Below are 19,066 nucleotides of genomic sequence, written 5' to 3'. Positions count from 1 at the left end.
AAAATACATTTGTCTATTTATGCCACGATTTAAAACCTTTTATCGTGTAAAAATTGAGCCCTTTTTTTCTTATCCTTAATCTTCTTGTGAAAAATCACAAACAACTGGAAAAGTCCTGTGGCCTTCAAATATTGTTGAGAACCAATGTTTTAAATGCTACATATGAATTCATGCATCTCATCAATACAATGAACATTATGAAGATTGGATAGTCAAAATTTGCTTAAGATTACATTTAACAGTATTTTTGTCAGCATGAGACAGTAAAGGTGATATAAATGTAATTAAGTCTACAATATTGACTAATACGGAGTAATTAATGTAATATTGGCAAATGGTACATATAGATAGACCTCTAATTTGTGCAGTCATTATTTACTCAAGTCTTACAGGTTGGGCAAAGATGTCGTTTTTCTCCAAACATTTTCAACGATCTTTTATTACAAAGTCTGAAACCAAAACCTTCAGAACGTACAACAACAAAATATCCGGTTTGTACACCTTTTCTACAAAGTCAATCCAATGCAACTTTTCAAAAGCATGTAATATCTGTGTGATTAACTTCATTCTTTTCCTGGTAGTGGGATCTGTAGTCTCTTCAAGGCATTGGTGAAGTATTTAGGAAGGGGGCAGGACACTGTAATGTCGCCGTGACCTTTGACCCGTGGCAGAACGATCCTTCGGGAGTGCAGGTGAAGAGGGAGATATCGTGTTTTACTCTGGACCAGGCCCAGCCGTCGCAGTATGCCCTCTGGCAGCTTCTGTAATCCGAAATATGAGACCCACATGTGGTCAGTCTTCAAATGTAACAATGAGTCATGTCTCAAGAAAACACTACACCACCTCTTGATTATTCATTATTAACACAACACTTACTATGTTCATAATACTCTTGTAAAAGCTGGCCCACAATTGGACTAGTGGCTCCCTGTGGTTGTGTGCCAACAACCTTGGATTAAGCAATTGTTTATTAAAATATATCTGGTTTAATCTGGAAATACACTACCATTCAAAAGTATCATTTACTCACCCTCAAGTTGTTCTAAACCTGTATGAGTTTCTTTGTTCTGTTTAACATAAAAGGAAATATTTTGAAGAATATGGGTAAGCAAACAGTTGCTAGACACCATTGACTTCCATACTATGAAAAAAATACTATGGAAGTCAATGTGAATCAGAACCTGTTTGGTTACTGACATTCTTCAAAATATCTTTTGTGTTCAACTGAAGAAAGAAGCTCGTACAGGTTGTGAGCAACTACCCCTTTAAATTATTAAAAAAATTAAGTAAATAAAGGCATTAATAAATAATGTTACAAAAGATTTCCATTTCAAACAAATGCTGTTCTTTCGAAATTTTTATTCATCAAAGAATCCTGAAAAAATGTATCACGGTTTCCACAAAAATATTAGGCAGCACAATTGTTGTCGACATTGAAAATAATAAGAAATGTTTCTTGAGCAGCAAATCAGCATTTCAGAATGATTTCTGAAAGATCATGTGACATCGAAGACTGGATTAATGGGTGATGAAAATTCAGATTTGCAATGACAGGAAGTAATTACATTAAAAAAGTAAGAATATTACATAATACTACAGTTTTTCCTGTTTTTATCAAATAAATGCAGCTTTGGTGAGCATAAGAGACTTCTTTCAAAAGCATTAAGAAATCTTACCGACCACAAACTTTTGAATAGTAGTTCAGATTTGATTATCATTCAAGGTACCAGTGCTACAACACTAGCTCTAACATTGTTATATTTATCATACCTGGGGTGCTAGTTTGTTCCAGTGAGCATATTTATGGTCTCCGAGAATGGGGCAGGTCAAAGCAAGAGCCATGTGCACTCGAAGTTGGTTTTTTACACCTAAAACAAACATTATAAGAGGTTCTAGTCACCATATGCTTACAATTCTTCATTTAAATAAATAAAATATAAGATGGTACATTATTTATGGGCAAACCTTGCTACATTTACAATAATTTGGGAGTATAAGGCACAATTAGAAATAACGTTCCGAGTCGGGTATGCTTTGACACGTCATGGTCAATACCTGTGAGAGGTTGCAGTTCCACCAAGCTGCAGCCACTGATGCTGTCCAGAACCCGATACTGTGTGACTGCACTTTCTGCCTGCCGATGAGCTCTCACCCTGGTCACACCATCTCCCTCCTCATTCACTTTAAACAATGGGCTCAGACCCATCTGAGCAGAATAAACATTATACTTCACATTAATTAAGATCTTATTCTTAAAGTTGACAAGTCAACTATTTTCTAAACGCAACATCGTATGATTTAATTGTGAAGAATTTATGCATGCTTCTTTTTACTATTATAAATAATATTTTTTCAATTTTATTTATTTTTTACTTCACTCAGATGTGTCACAATACAGATTTTGTTTTAGTCTTAGATTACTTCTCGACTGTAATAAATCAAATTTGTCTTTTTAAGCAGTCTTTAAAAACAGGTTAGAACAGGAAATTGTTTTTATGAATACAATGCTATATTACCTTAAAATGCGGCTGAGGTCCCATGACCTCCTTCTCTATAATGGGAATGTCGATTACTCCCACGGATGGAACAGGCACACCTACAGTGACCGCTCTGAACAAAATAATATGTTTAAGTTTGTGTAGATTATGTTGGAACATGGGAATCAATTGAAAATAAGGAAAAAAATGTTGCACTAGACAAGCACTTGATGTTTATGAGATGCCACACTGCCTTACTATCAAATTAGCCTTTCAGAAAGCAATTATTCTAAATTGCATTCAATTAAGACAAGCAACAACAAAAAAAGGTTTTGAAGTTTAACTTACAAGAATGTCCTTTCCACTTTGTGTGATCTGATGAGTGTTTGTACATGTTCTGCTGCTTCCTCTGTTTTAGCCAGGATCAAAACTCCAGTAGATTCCTTTTCCAGACTGTGGCAAAAATGCAACTGTGATCCTGCCTGCATGCCATCAGTTATCTTAGCCAGCAAAGGCAGACACTCTGAAATGCTGTTTCTGATGCCATTTACATCTATAAGAATGGAGCAGGCAAATTAAGGATTATATTAGTATATGTCTTCAACACTGCATTAGCGTTTTTATATATATATGTATTTTTATATATAAATAAATAATGCATTCTTTAAAGTTGAATATTATCTAGTGACAAAATCCCATCGATATAAAAAATATTACAGAATAATTATTAAAAATGTTTTCAATAAATAATAATGAAACAAAATATAGTACATTCATTAAAAAATGATGTCAAATACTCACTATGCAAAGGCACACCATATGGTTTATTTATGGCGATTATGTTTTGGTCTTCATAAAGCATGCTCCTGTAAAGAGCTTTTACGAGCACACTAGGGTGAATAGACTGCAGTTGCTGAGAGAACTGTTTGAGTTCATTCACTCTGTTCTGTAGAGGTGTCACCGGAACCTTTGGAGTGGAACGAAAAAAGACGGAACCTAAATGGTTGCACATAAACTCACTTTAGTCTAAACAGACAATACATGCTTAAACAACAATACCAACCTCATTTTTGTCATCTATCCGTTTTTCTTGTTCACTCCGGAGTCTGTTCGCGATATCTGCTGCTTTCAGTCCCGTTTTCCGGTTAGAAGCGAGGGTCTCTGTCTTTGAAGCTGTGGCGTACGCTCTCATGAGCATCGTATATGTCACCTCACGTGCGTGTCGCATTTTCACAGATTAGCAGTTCAAAAGTAACTCTCTTTCTCAAAACCTGCGCCCTGAGATCTTACATAATTCGTTGCTGTATATATATCCGATTAAAAATGCGAGTATGACAGCTAGAGCCGCGTAATCCAGTGGACACTAAACGCACAAGAACAGATGAGCAAGAAGAAGCAACAACAGTTCAAAATAAAAGTCACTATAGGCAGTGATGTTTCAATTGTTTTGATTCACTAAAATCTGCTCAGTAAGTTGTTACGAAATCTAATTACACTGGTTGATCCATAAAAAATAAGGGCCTCAAAATAGTATTTTGTTCTGGATACTATTTTGATTAATCAAAAAAAAAAAAAAAAAAAAAGAAGAATAGGTCGGTGCTATTTGCTATTTTCAATTCATGAATCTTGCCTCAGATCAATTTGGATTTGCATTAAATACATATTTAAACCCTCTGCAAACGACAAATTATGCTTCTGGGCCATTTCGTTTCACCAAAAAAAGAGAGAAAAAAGCCTTCTACTAGTAGTGGATATATGACATAATTACTGTATAAAATAAAAGTAATTATTTTACATAAAAATACCAAACTGACACAGCTACAGACTTATAGGCTATTTTATTCACAAAATGTTTTGATTTACAAAAATTGGATCATATGGTCATTCGTTTCGAGAATACACCGGTTCTGCTGTGTTTCTGATTCACCAAAAAGAACCACTCAAAAGATTCATACAAACATGGAACTGGTTCTGAATGTGTTTTCAGCACTATTTGTCAGTAAATACTTGTAAAATGTAGCATAATATGAACAGTAGCCTCTAGGCTATTGTTTAGTTTGTCATTATGTGTGCTTTCTTAAAAAGGGCTGAGATGAAAAACAGGACGAATTCCTTCTGAATATTATTTAGCAACGCATACGGACTATAGTTAATTTTGAAATAAAAAGTGTGTGGTGTGTGAAGAAGAAAGAGAATCTATGTATGCAGAGCATCTTTGGAGGGAGGGCTGCGCTGAATAATGAATAATGGCTGGGTTTGTGCTCACAGCTGAGTGAATTAAACATGAAGCCAACACTAGCACACTCACAGGTATGTTCTCTCTCTTTCTGTCTTTATACACATATGATCAGATTTAAACCTTTTTGTCCGTTAGATGCCCTGACAAAAGAAACCCCCCTGTAAAAAGTTTTAAAGACACAATACTGCCATTTTTCCTTCATTCAAATCTTATTTATCATAAACCTCATGTAAAATCACAAAGATTGGTAGAGGCGGTTTACTATTTGAAATGGCTTTTGGGTAGCTGGTTAGGTCGTCTAAATGAACAGCCTGTCCTGCTGGTTGGGGGTCAGCAGCCGCCTGCACGGTATCTCATGTCAGCCCTGTGGAATTTGAGCTCCCACAGGCCGCTAGTTTATATGCTCCTATCAGGTCCTCGATGTGTGTGAGCGATAATGTGCCATTTCTTTTCACAAATGGAGCGTTGCATAACTGTTTGTAGAAGAGCAAGACAGATAGATAATGTCCAGACTCTCAGGTACAATAGGGGTTCTGTCTTTTATTTGACACCAGAGCAAACCTACAGCATTATAATGCAGCTCATCACAGATAACAGATGTTGTCATCCACTTTATACCCCATTAGGGCCACCGGTGATGGGTGAATAATACTAGATAGGTGGTGTGCTGGAACCCATCCCCTGACAGGTGTAATATTAGGCTACACATCTTCCTCAGTTCCGCAGATCGAGTTTCAAACAGGATTCCCCGGGTAAGATGCTTAAGGGGCGTTGATGTCATTGTACGGAAGTGAGTTGGACCACACTGCTGGGCACAGATAGCAGTGCCACTGAAGACAATAGGAGGACAACGTGGGAGTTTCAACCAGAATTCGGACTGAGCTGGAGCATCACCGGGACTTGGGATGTCGCATCAGACTGGTATCCATGGTAAGCACAAGCAAATCTTTATTTCAATGCCCCGCAGCCCATATGGATTTATAAATATTTGAGTAAAACCACTTTATATTTTTACTCTTCTCCTTTTAGTGAATGGGATGCATTCATTTTTAGTTAGAAGTGCAATATAAACTATGAAGATACACAATAAAGGCAAAATGAAAGATTCTTGGAATGACACCTGTTAAAGCTCCTGATAAAAAAAAAGAATTAGTCTACTAGTGCATGAAAACTTTGCGTTAACCTTTCTCAGATTTCCTTGGAGCCTATGTGCAAATGTACACATTTGAAGGCAAAGGGAATTATCTATTAAAAAAGAACCTAACTCTTGGTTTTAACAAACAGACATTTGGTTACAGAGGTATATATGGTCATTTAGCGGTATATATAATTATATAGGAGTGATCATATTAGACTGTGTTTTATGTGAATGATGATGGGAGGTAATTTAAGCTTACGGGCGGAAGCGCCGCTCCTCATCCATCTCACCTGCACCTACATCATTTATGAGTCCTGATGCCCCGTTGCCATGGTGAGGCCAAGAATGAGGCACAGGCCACACAGTGTGGAAGCAGTGTAAAATTTCCTTCGTTTCAGTCAATTTTCTTTTTTTTATAAACTAAGTGCTCTAGTCATATGTAAGAATTTATAATATGAAATATGATGGGATTGTCATTGTCAGTATTATAATATATAACATTAAATAATTCTCAGTTTTAACCACTGTGTATTTTCCCTGCTGTATTGTCATACCCCTCTGCTGAAACCAGCATCTCCAGACTTGAGAGAGTTCCTCATGAAGGCGAGAAGAGGAGCTGTCAGAGTGATGAAGATTGTGATAAGGAGCGGTGAGTAGGAGCATTTGTTTGTGAGAACTTCTATTTAAATACACTGAGTATGGTTTGGTTCGAGCTTTTATTTTTAATTTATGAACTTCATTCCATTAGATAAAATTACAAAAACATCTACAAGCAACAAATTATCCTAGACCTTTGATTTACATTTGTCAATCTTTTTTGCAAGGTCATTTTAGTGTATGAATGAAGTTTATACCCTTGTGAAAAAGAAAAAAAATTGTTGAAATTACTTTTTAAAGTTAATATATTTTACATGTTCTACATTGCAACTTCATCAGACAATAGAAGTCATTAGCAAATTACATTAACCCCTGGTTATACAGATGAGGCTTAATGTAGTCTCAGACTAAAATGCATGTTTGAGCTGTTTTAACTGAAAGCAACTTGCACTGGCATATCTTAAAACATGTCAGTGCCATTGTTTAGTCTTAAGATGAACACCAGTAATGTTTTTTTCTGAGGCACATTTATAAAAACTTCTTATGTCCTAAATGAACTACGGCCTAATCTTGGCTTCATTTAAGCCCTGTCTGTGAAACCAGGCCAATAAAGATGTACTTAGTCCTACTTAAGAGGGTCAAAAAGTCTGAAGTTCAGATAATTGCATTTTTTATTTATTTAAATGCAGTTAAAGTTGGCAAGAAACAGAAGTTGCACTAGTCTTTTCTTTCCTATTGTGACGTTTATCTTAGTGAAACGGCTTCTCAAACAAGAAAAAATGTAGGGCGGGACTTTATTGTGTTAATCGGGAATTGATTGGATCTTTGAATGTTTGTGGTTTGCTATTGGTCGATCTCATGTGAGTGACAGGTTGTCCCGCCTTCGCACTAGTAAACACATCATTAGAGAAGAGTGCAAGTGGGAGGGAAAGTTATTTTGATTTAATATTACAGAGCCACATTAATTGAAAGAAAAATGATGTGCATGATAAATCATTTATAGTAAATACTGAAATATTCCATAAAAAACAAAACAAGAATTTTCATTTCAGATAGAAAGATTTGTTTTGATTTCATTTTCACTTTATCATGCAATTAAGTGTCCGGAAACATACATTCAGTTAATTCTTTTAAAGCATCTTATTTCCGTAATAAAAGTACACTTAAGTGTAATTCTTTTTCACAACTCATGTTCACACATGTGTTCATCATTTGGATTGTTTTATAATTTAAAACCAAACCATTTACATTTTTGAGATGTTTTGTTTAAAACGTGTGCTTTCATAACTTTTAAAATAAATGGCACTAGGTTTGATGTTTTGTCATATACTGCAAAAAACAAATATACAGTATATGTATGTATGTATGTGTGTGTGTGTGTGCATATACACACACACCACAGATGGTGTTTGTATGTGTGTATATATATATATATATATATATATATATATATATACATGTATACACACACACATTTTTAAGTGTAACAACTTATAGCTTAACAAATATATTTTAGTCACTTGCTGACCCTAAATAATGTCAAGTAAAAGGTGAAGATAAATTGGACTGTAGAATGTTAAACATGCAGTGTGTGATAATAGTGGCACCATGCTGTTTTTGGACCCAGACTCATAGTCAGTGCATTTATCTGGGGCTACTGCAAGTAGTCAAGGTGTGTGTTATGAGGTGTGTATGTGTGTGTATCTGTCTGTGTGTGTTTCAGAGCAGCTGGTGTTGGGAGGGTACAGAGAGGTTTCTCAGAGCTGGGATCAGGACTATGACGCATGTGTCCTGCCCATGCTGGACGGCCTAGAACCATGTTATATCCTATTCCGCCTCGACTCACAGAACCAGCTGGGATATGAGTGGCTGTTTATCTCCTGGTCGCCAGACCAGTCACCAGTAAGTAGAAAACACATGATAAAGTGAAATGTGTGCACAAGCTCTTACCCTCTCACTCTATAAATAATGTTCCCTTATAGCCTCTTGGGTTTAACATACTGTGAATTACCCTTCTGAGTGACAACGTTCATTCTACACCACACAGGTGAGGTTAAAGATGGTGTATGCTGCTACCAGAGCCACACTGAAGAAAGAGTTTGGGGGAAGTCACATAAATGATGAACTGTTCGGAACAGTCCAGGTGTGTAGACGGGTTTGCTTGCCATAATTTTACCTGTATATTATCTATAAACTAGTTATCAAGGGTGCTTCTACTACAACAGCTGAGGGAGTGACGGTATATTGACTGAATCCTTCTCATTTTTGAATTCCATTCCAGTCAATCTCTCTATTTTCCCTTTTTGGAAAGTCATGGAAATGCTATCATGGTGAACATTTTCTTTTGGGAATGCAAAAATCATATCTTTTGAGAATCTGATTGCTAAAAATCCACAATTGACCAATCAGAATCAAGTAAACTAGAGAGTTCATCATTATGTGATCATGCCTGAATGTCACGACAGAAAAATCAGAATAAAACATGCAGAGAGTTATGTAATATGAATGATTTAATATGATCTAATAATGTTATTTCCTGACATATTACCTTTGTCAATTTTTTTTCTCCTTTAGATACTTAATAAGATTATTTTTTGGTATCCATGGTTCTTTACTGTGGAAAACGTTTCTTAGTTTAGAATCTTTAAATGTTTTTCACATAAAGAAAAAACCTTTTGGAAACTTTATTTAGGAGTAGATTTTATTAGTGACCAAACTGTGATTTTTTTCTTTTTTTACTGGGTTTACGACAGTAAACCTACTCACCTTTGCTCACTAACCTGTGCTCAGGTTCCTTCAGGTCACATGTTAAGAAGTGCATGATGTGTCATCTAAGCCCTATTTACTGTTGTGACCTGCAGGAAGACATCTGTTTCCAAGGTTATCTACGACATCAGTCCTCCTCCTCCATCCCGGCCCCCCTCACCACTGCTGAGCAACAACTCCATCAGATTAAAATAACAGAGGTGAGAAAGCCCCGAAATGTGTCAATCGCAGCATACCAAAACTGAATATCTAACAGTTTGTCTGACTTTAATGTCTAATAAATTAATGTATTCCTTAACAATGCACCTAACAGGACAGAGTGGCACGGGTAAGTGTCCTGTGATTCATTTTGTTTTCAAGTGTGTGAGAACTACTAAGTGGATTTACACTAAACTTTTGTACTTTTCTATTTAGGACGAGCGAAGACGAGTTGCCACTGTAAGTGGACAAGCAAAGGTAGCATCTCTATTCACATTCAAAATATTATTAGAAATATTGATGTTACTGAGTAAAAGTATATCATATTTTTTATAAATAAACATATATATATAAAACAAAACATATGTGTGTGTGTCTTTCTGATACAGACAGAGATCAGCGTGGAGAGTAAAAATCCAACTTTACAGGGTTTGGCGTTCCCATTGCAAGAGGAGGCTAAACATGCTTTACAGCAACTCAAACACAAACGCATTAATTACATTCAACTAGTAAGTCCCACACACATACACTATACACACGTGCATTTATTAAACATTGATTATATGTAGGTTCAAAAGCAAAATGTTCAGACTGCCACTTATACTTCTATCAGAAGAGGTTGCACTGAATAAGCACATAACATATGCATTATGCAATGGATTGCTTTTCGTAATGCTGGCATTGAATAGGCTGTTTTATTTTGCGGATTTTAAAAACAGGATTCTCTGCATAGTATTACATTTTGGAATAAATTAGGAAACAATACACCTAAATTCAAAATATGCATAATGCAGTAAGCGTATACTAGCATTCAAAAGTTTGGGGTCAGTAAGATTTTTTAAATGTTTTTAAATAAAAGTCTCTTATGTTCAACGAGGCTGCATTTATTCGATCAAAAATACAGTAATATTTTGAAATCTAAAATAAAGTTTTTTCAGTTTTAATATCTTTAAAAGCTATTTCTTCAGTCTTTCATTTTAATATGCTGATTTGGAGAATATTAAAAAGAATATTAAGCATGCTGCACTTTATATAATCTTCATAAGCCCAATCACAAAGCACTTTTTTTTACTGTATCATCTTTAAGAGACTTGACACTGAACGAGAGACAATTGAGCTGGTCCACACTAGTCCTACAGAGACCAAAGAGCTGCCAAGCAGAATCCCCACTGATGCCCCACGATACCACTTCTTCCTGTACAAACACACCCACCAAGGACAGGCACTGGAAGCTGTAGGTTAGTGTCAAGATATTAATTAACTTTTTTTACTGACAATTTCACATTAAGCTGAGTTGGCTTCTTATGATTAGTAATGTTTCTACAAAGCTAATGTTATGTTTGTGCTTGAATATGTGGACCAGTTTTCATCTACTCCATGCCCGGGTATAGTTGTAGCATCAAAGAAAGGATGCTCTACTCCAGCTGTAAGAATCGACTGCTGGATGAGGTAGAGAGAGACTATCACATAGAGATCGCCAAAAAGGTACTCTGACAACAACAACAACTGGTCCTAATACTGTACAGTCTGTTTTTCAAGTTAGCTGAGTAGAAGCTTTGACCCGAGTAGAAGAGTAGGCCTCTAAAGTACAAAGTACATATTTTACTGGACTGGTCTGTCTGTCTGTCTGTCTGTCTGTCTGTCTGTCTGTCTGTCTGTCTGTCTGTCTATCTATCTATCTATCTATCTATCTATCTATCTATCTATCTATCTATCCTCGTCTATTAAAAATATATAACTAAAATCACAGTACCTTGAACTTAACTTTTATAAAAGGACAAGTTCGGTATTTTACACTTAAAGCCCTGTTTTAAGATCGTTTCTGATGAAATAGAACGGTTAAGATCCCGAGATCTGTCCCGAGAATTTTTCGGTTTCTGTGGTAGCACCCCCCAGCTCCACAATGGTGTCATAGGGGCACTGGAAGAATCATTCATAAAACGCATTAAACTTTAGTTTACAAAGACTTGAAACTCACCGAGTGGTCTGGGATGTTCACTGATATGCTCACACAAAAATCGCTGCAAAAGATGCTTTCCAACAGGTGTTTTACCATTCGTTGTAAAACTGTGGATCTATTTTTCCAAAAGCCTCACAACCGGACATTCTTTCGTTGAGAGCTTGAATAATAGACACTCCAGCCCAGTTGGTGGCGATAATGCACCTTTGCCAATGTTGTGATAGCGTAGCCTACGATACCGCGACTGGAAGACAACAGAAGAAAATACAAACAACCCCATTTCCGTTTCCGTCGGCGGAGTAATACCGTACCTCACAGAACATCCAATACAAGTCAATGGAGTTGGACAAAAACTACGATAAAAAAGCTGTTGGAAAGCATCTTTTGCAGCGATTTTTGTGTGAGCATATCAGTGAACACCCCAGACCACTCGGTGAGTTTCACGTCTTTGTAAACTAAAGTTTTATGCATTTTATGAATGATTCTTCCAGTGCCCCTATGAAACCATTGTGGAGGTGGGGGGTGGGGGGGGGGTATGTGCTAATACAGAAACCGAAAATTCTCGGGACAGCAGCATTGTCCAAATTTCAATCCTAACCGTTCTATTTCATCAGAAACGATCTTAAAACAGGGCTTTAAGTGTAAAATACCGAACTTGTCCTTTAAGAAATTGCAATTGGCCACAACTGTGGTTATTCATCCATATTCAATGATCCGTCTGTAATCAACTAAGTATATAAATAGCTGAATATAGTGGCTGAATTTACAGTTTAACAATATCCATTACTACGTTTCAGGATATTGGTTTCAAGTGAACATATGGTATGACTTTCGAAGTGAGAACATGATGTGCCAGTGGTTAAACAGGTTACTTTGCACAGTTTGTGCTTGAGATTTCTTTAATGAGAAACACCCCACTTTATCCTTTCATCAGTACATTTTTAAAAGCTTAGAAAATGTTACTTTTAAATTCTTAAGAACAGTTAATGTGACCGCTAATGTGTATGTTGTTGGCTACATACATTACAATTTAAAAGTAAAACCTGCTACATTAGTGAATATATGCTATAAAATACATACTATTGTTTAAAATCACTCTCTTTTGATTTGGTGCTCAAGAAGCATTTGTTATTTTTCTCAATGTTAAAAACGGCCTTAATATTTTAAACCATGATACATAGTTTTCAGGATTATTTGATCAATAAAGTTCAAAAGAAGAGCATTTATTTGAAATAGATATCTTTTGTAACATTATACATGTCTTTACTGTCACTTTTGTGCACTCAAGTATTAATCAAATCAAATCTGATCAAATGCATATATTCATGCACATTTCAGTTAATATATTTATGTGTCATGTGTGTAGATGGAGATTGATAGTGGAGAGGGGCTGACGGAGGATTTCCTGTATGAAGAGGTGTACCCGATGCAGCATGCTCTGAAACAAGCCTTCACCAAGCCAAAGGGCCCTACAGGGAAACGAGGGAACAAGCGTCTAATCAGAGGAGCGGGAGAGAATGGAGATGAGAGCTAGATTTTTACAGTCAACAAATGTAAAATGACACCGGATACACATGTTTAATTTCACCCTCAATGATCTGTAGCCTATTTCTTGTCTGAGCTTTTCATTTCATTGTTATTATTACTTTTTAAGTCTTTTTTCACTCTGAAACTCATTCTCGCACGGTTTTCAAGGCCACATAAATGTGTTGTTTAGGTGATGATTTTTATGTTATAATTAAAATAAAATCTATTAATCTGTCTTATTAAATCTCAGTTTTTGTTTTACATTGGAGCAGCATTTTGTCTAGTTAACACTTTAGCAGGCCTCTCAGCCATTTGGTAAAGCACATTTTGACTGTTGAATTTTTATTTATTTATTTAACTAAACCTTACTAAGATTACCTTTCAGTTAATCAAAAAACATTAGTTATAACTGCAGTTTAAAACAATGCACCATTTTCACCTGATATATGCTGTAGCCTATAATGGAATAAATAAAAGATTAAATTCTAGTAGCCCTAGAAATAGATACTTATTAGTTTATATGTTTATTAGAAGCACATTATACATTTTTTGGAACCTTTGAATTTATTTATTTTATTCATATAATTTTATTTATTAAAAACATTTGTCCATTGTTTTTGTTTTCTGTGTATGTCAATTAAAGAGTTAATGCTAGCGCTGATCCAGGACCTGGTCAGTTACCAGGATGTTAGATGTTATTAACGATAATATGACTAACATTCTGGCAATACACATTTTCAGGAATTAGACTTACTATGCAGTTACCTTACTTGCAGTCACCTCCCATCACAGCCCCAGAGATCTATAGCTCACAGATCTCAGTCCATGCTGCTGGCGCAGAGGTCAGTTTCAGCATTCCTGGAAAGTCTGTACTGGGAAAGTCATCCGCCGCTGAAACCGGCCTGGGCGCTTCGTCAACGGCACGCTGCAGCCAATAGAAACGCAGCGCACGATGAGGCCGCGAGCGCTGAGATGCAGCGCAGTTTTTGGAATGATATTCCTAGAACGCGCGTGAACTCATAAAACGACCAAAGGCGTTTCATACTGCTCTTATTTCAGGAAAACAATAATCCACCAAGCCAAACGACCTTTCACTCTTATTAGATTACTGCTATAAATCTGATTTTGTTATTTTTCGTCAATTTCGATTCCCTGGAGAATAGTTGGCAAAGAAGGATCGTTCGGGTTAGACAACATTAGCGAATATTCTTTTTGTAAAATGTTTTAACGAGATTCCCTCAGGTTGTGGCGCTTTGTCGCCATTATAGCAATGCTGGCCGTGAACAATTTCAGCAGCTTTGGCACAGGACCAGACTTGGATTCGGGTAAATTTTACAGCCTGTAATCTTCAAACTGTCATCTTCCAGTCTGTTCGTGACGTAGCCTACCGAAGGTGACGATTTTATGCCGACAAAGGTAAGAAATCTGTCTATTTGTCTTGTCGAATATCTTTTAAGTGTCTTAGATACTGGGAAGTGGCCAGTCTAGACCTGTTTGATAGGTTCATAAGTTTTTGATGAACCGAGGAGTTGTTACATAGCTACGCAATAATTAATTTGTTTCGATCTTGTTGAACACATCCTGTTAAAATTGTACTGCTGCTGTTTCGAAATTGAACAGTTTGCTCTCATCTAAGTTTTTTTTAAACATACATTTAAATACATATAGCTACAGCTAGATTCAGAAAAAATAAGTTTTTTATTTTTTTTATGAAAATAAATGTTTAAATGTATTTTTGAAAATGTTTTAAATTGTGGTTCTGCTATTTTCTAACACCAGCATTCTAGAATTTTGATCTGATTTATAACATTGTATAGACTTAATAACATGTCTGTGATTGTGTTTTATGATTAAAATAAAATGTATTAATTTTGTTTATTTAAAAATTTAGCTGTAATTTAAACATACATTTAAACACATATACATTTTAAACATACATTTCTCTGACCTATACAAGCACATTCAGCTTTTATTTTATTTCTAACACCAGCACTCTAGAATTTTTACTTGATTTATAACATTTTAAAGATGTAATAACATGCCTGTGATTATATTTTACATTTCATATATCACATATCACAACTAGTGTCTATTAAAAAAAAACAATTCAATATTTTGAGAAACAATAAAAGCTCTGTTTGTACATTCTGTTGCTCTCATTTACATGGAAAGCCACATTTACCTCTTTTTCTAAAATGTCACCTAGCCGGTCTTCTCAGAAAAGAGATCTGTTTTAAATGCTGACTTAACCATTGATGTCATGATATTTATTTTCTGAAGAAAGGACATGGAGATTCTGACTCATTGAAGTACACTGTACTTCCTTTGTTTATTTTTGAGTTCAGTTGAAATGTTGAATTACAAAAGACTGATATAGAAAGAGAAGCACAGCAATTTTTAACCTTTGAACTTTTAGCCCTGCTATCTCACCTCACGTCATTTTGACATGTAGAAAAAAAAATCTTTTGGTTACATATCAAGATGTGTTTTTTCTTCCAAATGAAGAAACTTTCAGTAATGGTTGCAAGGGATACAAGAGCTCAACATGAGAGGGACGAATCAGAAGTTCAACAAATCCAGCAGTCCCAAGCAGCTCTCTACCCATGGGCCCCGGCTGAGGACCTGCGTTTTATCACCACCACCTTTCAGCACCTACACACTTCAGGTACAGCTATAGGCTTAAAAAGAGACCAGCAGACACTAGCAAATATTTTACAAAATATAAAATATATATAAAGACAACAATCATTCAATTTTGTTTATATTTTATGTATATATATATTTATATATATTATATATATATTTATGTATATATATATTATATATATATATATGTATATATATATATATATATATATATATATATAATTATTGCATATTTCTAGTGTCATCAACTGTCATGCAAATTCCTTCCATCATAACTGGCCAATAAAAACCTAATTAGATTCTGATTTATAAACAAACATGACAAAACTAAACTAAACAATGTTCAGAGTCTCAAAGGATCATGATCTTTTTATATTTTATATTATATACGTGTATACAGCAACAGTTTATCTCTGTTCTGATAAACTATTATAAATAAAAACAATAATTTATTTATCCTCCCATCTCACACAATGTCCCCTTAGGGGCTTCATCCTACTGACCCCAAACAGTAGTGTGTGACATGTTAATAAATAGTTTCTTTATGTTTTAGGATGGTACTGGGGTGGTATGACAGCCAGTGAGGCAAGGGATGCCCTCATTGGAGCTCCAGAAGGTACTTTCCTTGTGCGTGACAGCAGCCATCCACTCTACCTCTTTACCCTCTCCGTGAAGACCCAGAGAGGCCCTACAAATGTCCGCGTAGAATACGACAGTGGCCGATTCCGTCTAGATTCCAGTTTTCCTGCACGATCTTGCCTGTTGTCCTTTTCTGCTCTTCCTAGTCTTGTGCAGCACTATGCATCCACGAGTCAAGAGAAGGAGATGATAGCAGAAGAACATTACATGGTGTCAAAGGACAAAGGCGTTCTGCTGAAGCTCAGGAAGCCTCTCCACAGGCCTCAGGATTTTCCAACATTACAGCACCTCACACGCCTCACTATAAACAGACACAACGATTGCCATACACAGCTGCCGCTGCCTCGGCCGTTGTTGCTTTACTTGCAAGAATATCCCTTTCAGGTGTGAGGACACTTGAGGAGGACACCGGTGCATTTTAGGTGGTTCGTTTTCGCAAAGTTGCGGATGAATTAGCCATGAAGTCGCAAATCTTCCTTTCAGCTTTTGTTATTGTCATATGAAGAGATGCGCATTTGTGCAAATAAACAAGGACTACTTTGTACATTTTTCATTTTTAAATATCTGTAAATATATGTCTTTTTAGTAAACCAAAATGTTTCTATATCTTTCTGTGCTTCCAATTTTTCATGGAGCTTCAACTCTACATACATACTAATATCTCCACAACATTGAAAAAAACAAAATATCAAAACCAGTATTCTGAGTAATACTGTGTCCCTAAAAATGTAATTTTCTTCAGAAAGCATTTTTGTATTTATTTATTTAGAAACAAGCTGATAAAGGAACTAGATTTCAGTTACATATTTGTCAGAAACCATCACAGATGTCCAGATACTGGACATGCTGTCAGTTCCTAGGCCTTTATTTGACACAGAATACATTTAATCAGACAACATCATTCCCGGAAAACCTAAGGGCTTTTTTCCCACACACAAAACACACTATTAAAATTTATGATATAACATAACAAAAAACAAATGAATGTGTGCAGGACAATGAACTTAAATTTAAAATTTTCAGATATCCTTCATTTTTCATAATAGTAAATTTACAAGCATGTTATATTTTGATCCATATGATGACATTTGATAGTCATATCATCTTATAATGTAACTTTCTTTTCAATAGTCTAGGATGTGCCAACTTCAACAGAGGAAAATTAGGGACACTCTTGGGTTCTTTATAATAAAACAAGGAACACACAGAATTTCTTTGGACCACATGTTATGTTGTGTGCATGTCTGCAGCTATGTATGTGTTTAAAAAGTCTCTACTTGGCTAAAGGAAATGCTAAAATAAGTCTGAGACGTAGTCACTTTTCTTTTTTGCTTATGGTCACGTCAGTTGTAAAAATAAATTTTAATGTAACGCCCTATTATATACACAGTTTCTGCCTATTGGCCAATTATACGACTAGAGAATTACAACTGTCCTTGTACTCCAAAACAGGATCGCCGTCATTTTTTTTAATATTCATTTTTAATTGTAAAAATTATAATACAATAAACATTTTGATACAAGTACCTCACTTTTTATCTCCTGATTATAACTTGGTAGGTCATAATTATGACGTAGTATGTCATAATCAGTTTTGGGGGTAATGCATCACGAGTAAGTAATCAGATTACTTTTTTACAAGTAACTACTAAAGTCACGTATTACAAATCTCCTACCAAATATCTGAGTTAGTTTTTTTCAAATAAGTAATGCAAGTTGCTTTGTTTTTCCATTTATTGACTGACAGCTCTCCCATCCTCATGATAAGAGAAATTGGGAGTAAGTGCAGAGACAGTGTGCACTTTGTAAACATGATGGTTATTGTAGTTTGAGACTAAATGTCAGCATGCTTTTACTCATCTCACTTGCACAAAATCAATAAAAACACTGAAATGCAAACTATTATGCAAACCTGCAATAATTAAACATGTTAAACTATTCAAATATGCTTTATGTATTAATCTAACTTTATTAACCAATGTCTTTGCTGCTGACTTTCGATGATCTTTTGTTAAACCACATTTTCGTTTCTTTTTTATTGTTGAAGAAAGTGTTGAACTTTCTTTTTAATCTTATTCTACTGCGATCCAGAATGGAAGCACAGCTGAAAGTTTTGTTTGAGCTGCGCTTTTTACTGTATATACGTGAATTTGCATTTCCTTCGGGCTTATTCTTTTAACTTTTGGTGTGAAAAGGCCTTTTAAATTTGCGCAAAAATATAACTTGTTTTTTGTTATTAAAAACAATCAAGCAAGCTCAGCCCTGGTGGGAAAAAGCAATGCAAAAGTAACTTAGCACATTACTTTCCATAAAAAGTAGTGTAGTAGTGAAATTAGTTACTTTTTTAGGGAATAATGCAATATTGTAACGCATTTCCAAACACCAGTCCTAATTATAACATAAAATGTAAAAACTTAATTCTCATAATTATTACTTAATGGCCTGGTTTCACAGTCAGGGCTTAGATGATTTGGCCTTGGTTCAATTAGGACACTTAAATGGATAGTTCACCCAAAAATTTATTTTACTCACCCTCATGTTGTTCCAACCCCGTAAGACCTTCGTTCATCTTCGAAACACGAATTAAGATATTTTTGATGAAATCTGAGAGCTGGATCACTCCTCCATAGGCTTCTTAAAGGATTAAAGCTTGCCAGCCCCGAAAATGTATTAATGACATCGTTAAAATAGTCCAAGTGACTACAATTAAGTTTATCAAATGACGAGAATACTTTTTGTTCAATTATTCACTTCCTTCTCTGTGGGCCTCGACTCAGTTCACTAGTATAATAGCGTAAGTGCTTCTGTGTTGTAAGTCACACGCATCACACACATGACCAGCGTCGGCCAATAGTGAGCCTACTTGTAACGTAGCTCTA

The 19,066-nt window shown here is 35.6% G+C and overlaps 3 protein-coding genes across 6 annotated transcripts; 2 read left to right on the top strand and 1 right to left on the bottom strand.

The window, feature by feature from the left end:
- Window positions 1-421: 421 nt before the first annotated feature.
- Window positions 422-3,897, bottom strand: rpusd4 (RNA pseudouridine synthase D4). Its single transcript, XM_077203122.1, has 7 exons — window positions 3,541-3,897; window positions 3,279-3,444; window positions 2,826-3,030; window positions 2,517-2,610; window positions 2,056-2,206; window positions 1,771-1,868; window positions 422-761 (listed from the first exon to the last, which is right to left on the bottom strand). The coding sequence occupies exons 1-7, from the start codon at window positions 3,703-3,705 to the stop codon at window positions 564-566; spliced, it is 1,077 nt and encodes a 358-aa protein (XP_077059237.1). The 5' UTR covers window positions 3,706-3,897; the 3' UTR covers window positions 422-563.
- A 1,371-nt stretch (window positions 3,898-5,268) lies between these two features.
- On the top strand, window positions 5,269-13,146 carry twf2b (twinfilin actin-binding protein 2b). Of its 4 annotated transcripts, none has more exons than XM_077203118.1 (11): window positions 5,479-5,646; window positions 6,426-6,503; window positions 8,175-8,353; window positions 8,499-8,594; window positions 9,313-9,417; window positions 9,531-9,545; window positions 9,632-9,673; window positions 9,805-9,924; window positions 10,503-10,653; window positions 10,779-10,900; window positions 12,742-13,146. In XM_077203118.1, exons 1-11 carry the CDS (start codon window positions 5,622-5,624, stop codon window positions 12,907-12,909), a joined length of 1,101 nt encoding a protein of 366 aa, XP_077059233.1. In that variant the 5' UTR covers window positions 5,479-5,621; the 3' UTR covers window positions 12,910-13,146. The 4 variants fall into 4 exon arrangements, with proteins under 4 accessions (XP_077059236.1, XP_077059233.1, XP_077059234.1 ...); XM_077203120.1 differs by having other exon boundaries at window positions 5,615-5,646; window positions 8,180-8,353; XM_077203119.1 differs by lacking the exon at window positions 9,531-9,545.
- Window positions 13,147-13,831: 685 nt separating this feature from the next.
- On the top strand, window positions 13,832-17,713 carry cishb (cytokine inducible SH2-containing protein b). The gene is made up of 3 exons (XM_077203116.1): window positions 13,832-14,318; window positions 15,408-15,567; window positions 16,102-17,713. The coding sequence occupies exons 1-3, from the start codon at window positions 14,307-14,309 to the stop codon at window positions 16,575-16,577; spliced, it is 648 nt and encodes a 215-aa protein (XP_077059231.1). The 5' UTR covers window positions 13,832-14,306; the 3' UTR covers window positions 16,578-17,713.
- The last annotated feature ends 1,353 nt before the right edge of the window (window positions 17,714-19,066 follow it).

Source organism: Siphateles boraxobius, unplaced genomic scaffold (genome assembly GCF_051911475.1).
Source record: "Siphateles boraxobius isolate OS27281-9 unplaced genomic scaffold, OSU_SipBor_1 5, whole genome shotgun sequence".
Lineage (NCBI taxonomy): Eukaryota > Metazoa > Chordata > Actinopteri > Cypriniformes > Leuciscidae > Siphateles > Siphateles boraxobius.
This window is presented reverse-complemented; position numbering and strand designations above follow the sequence as displayed.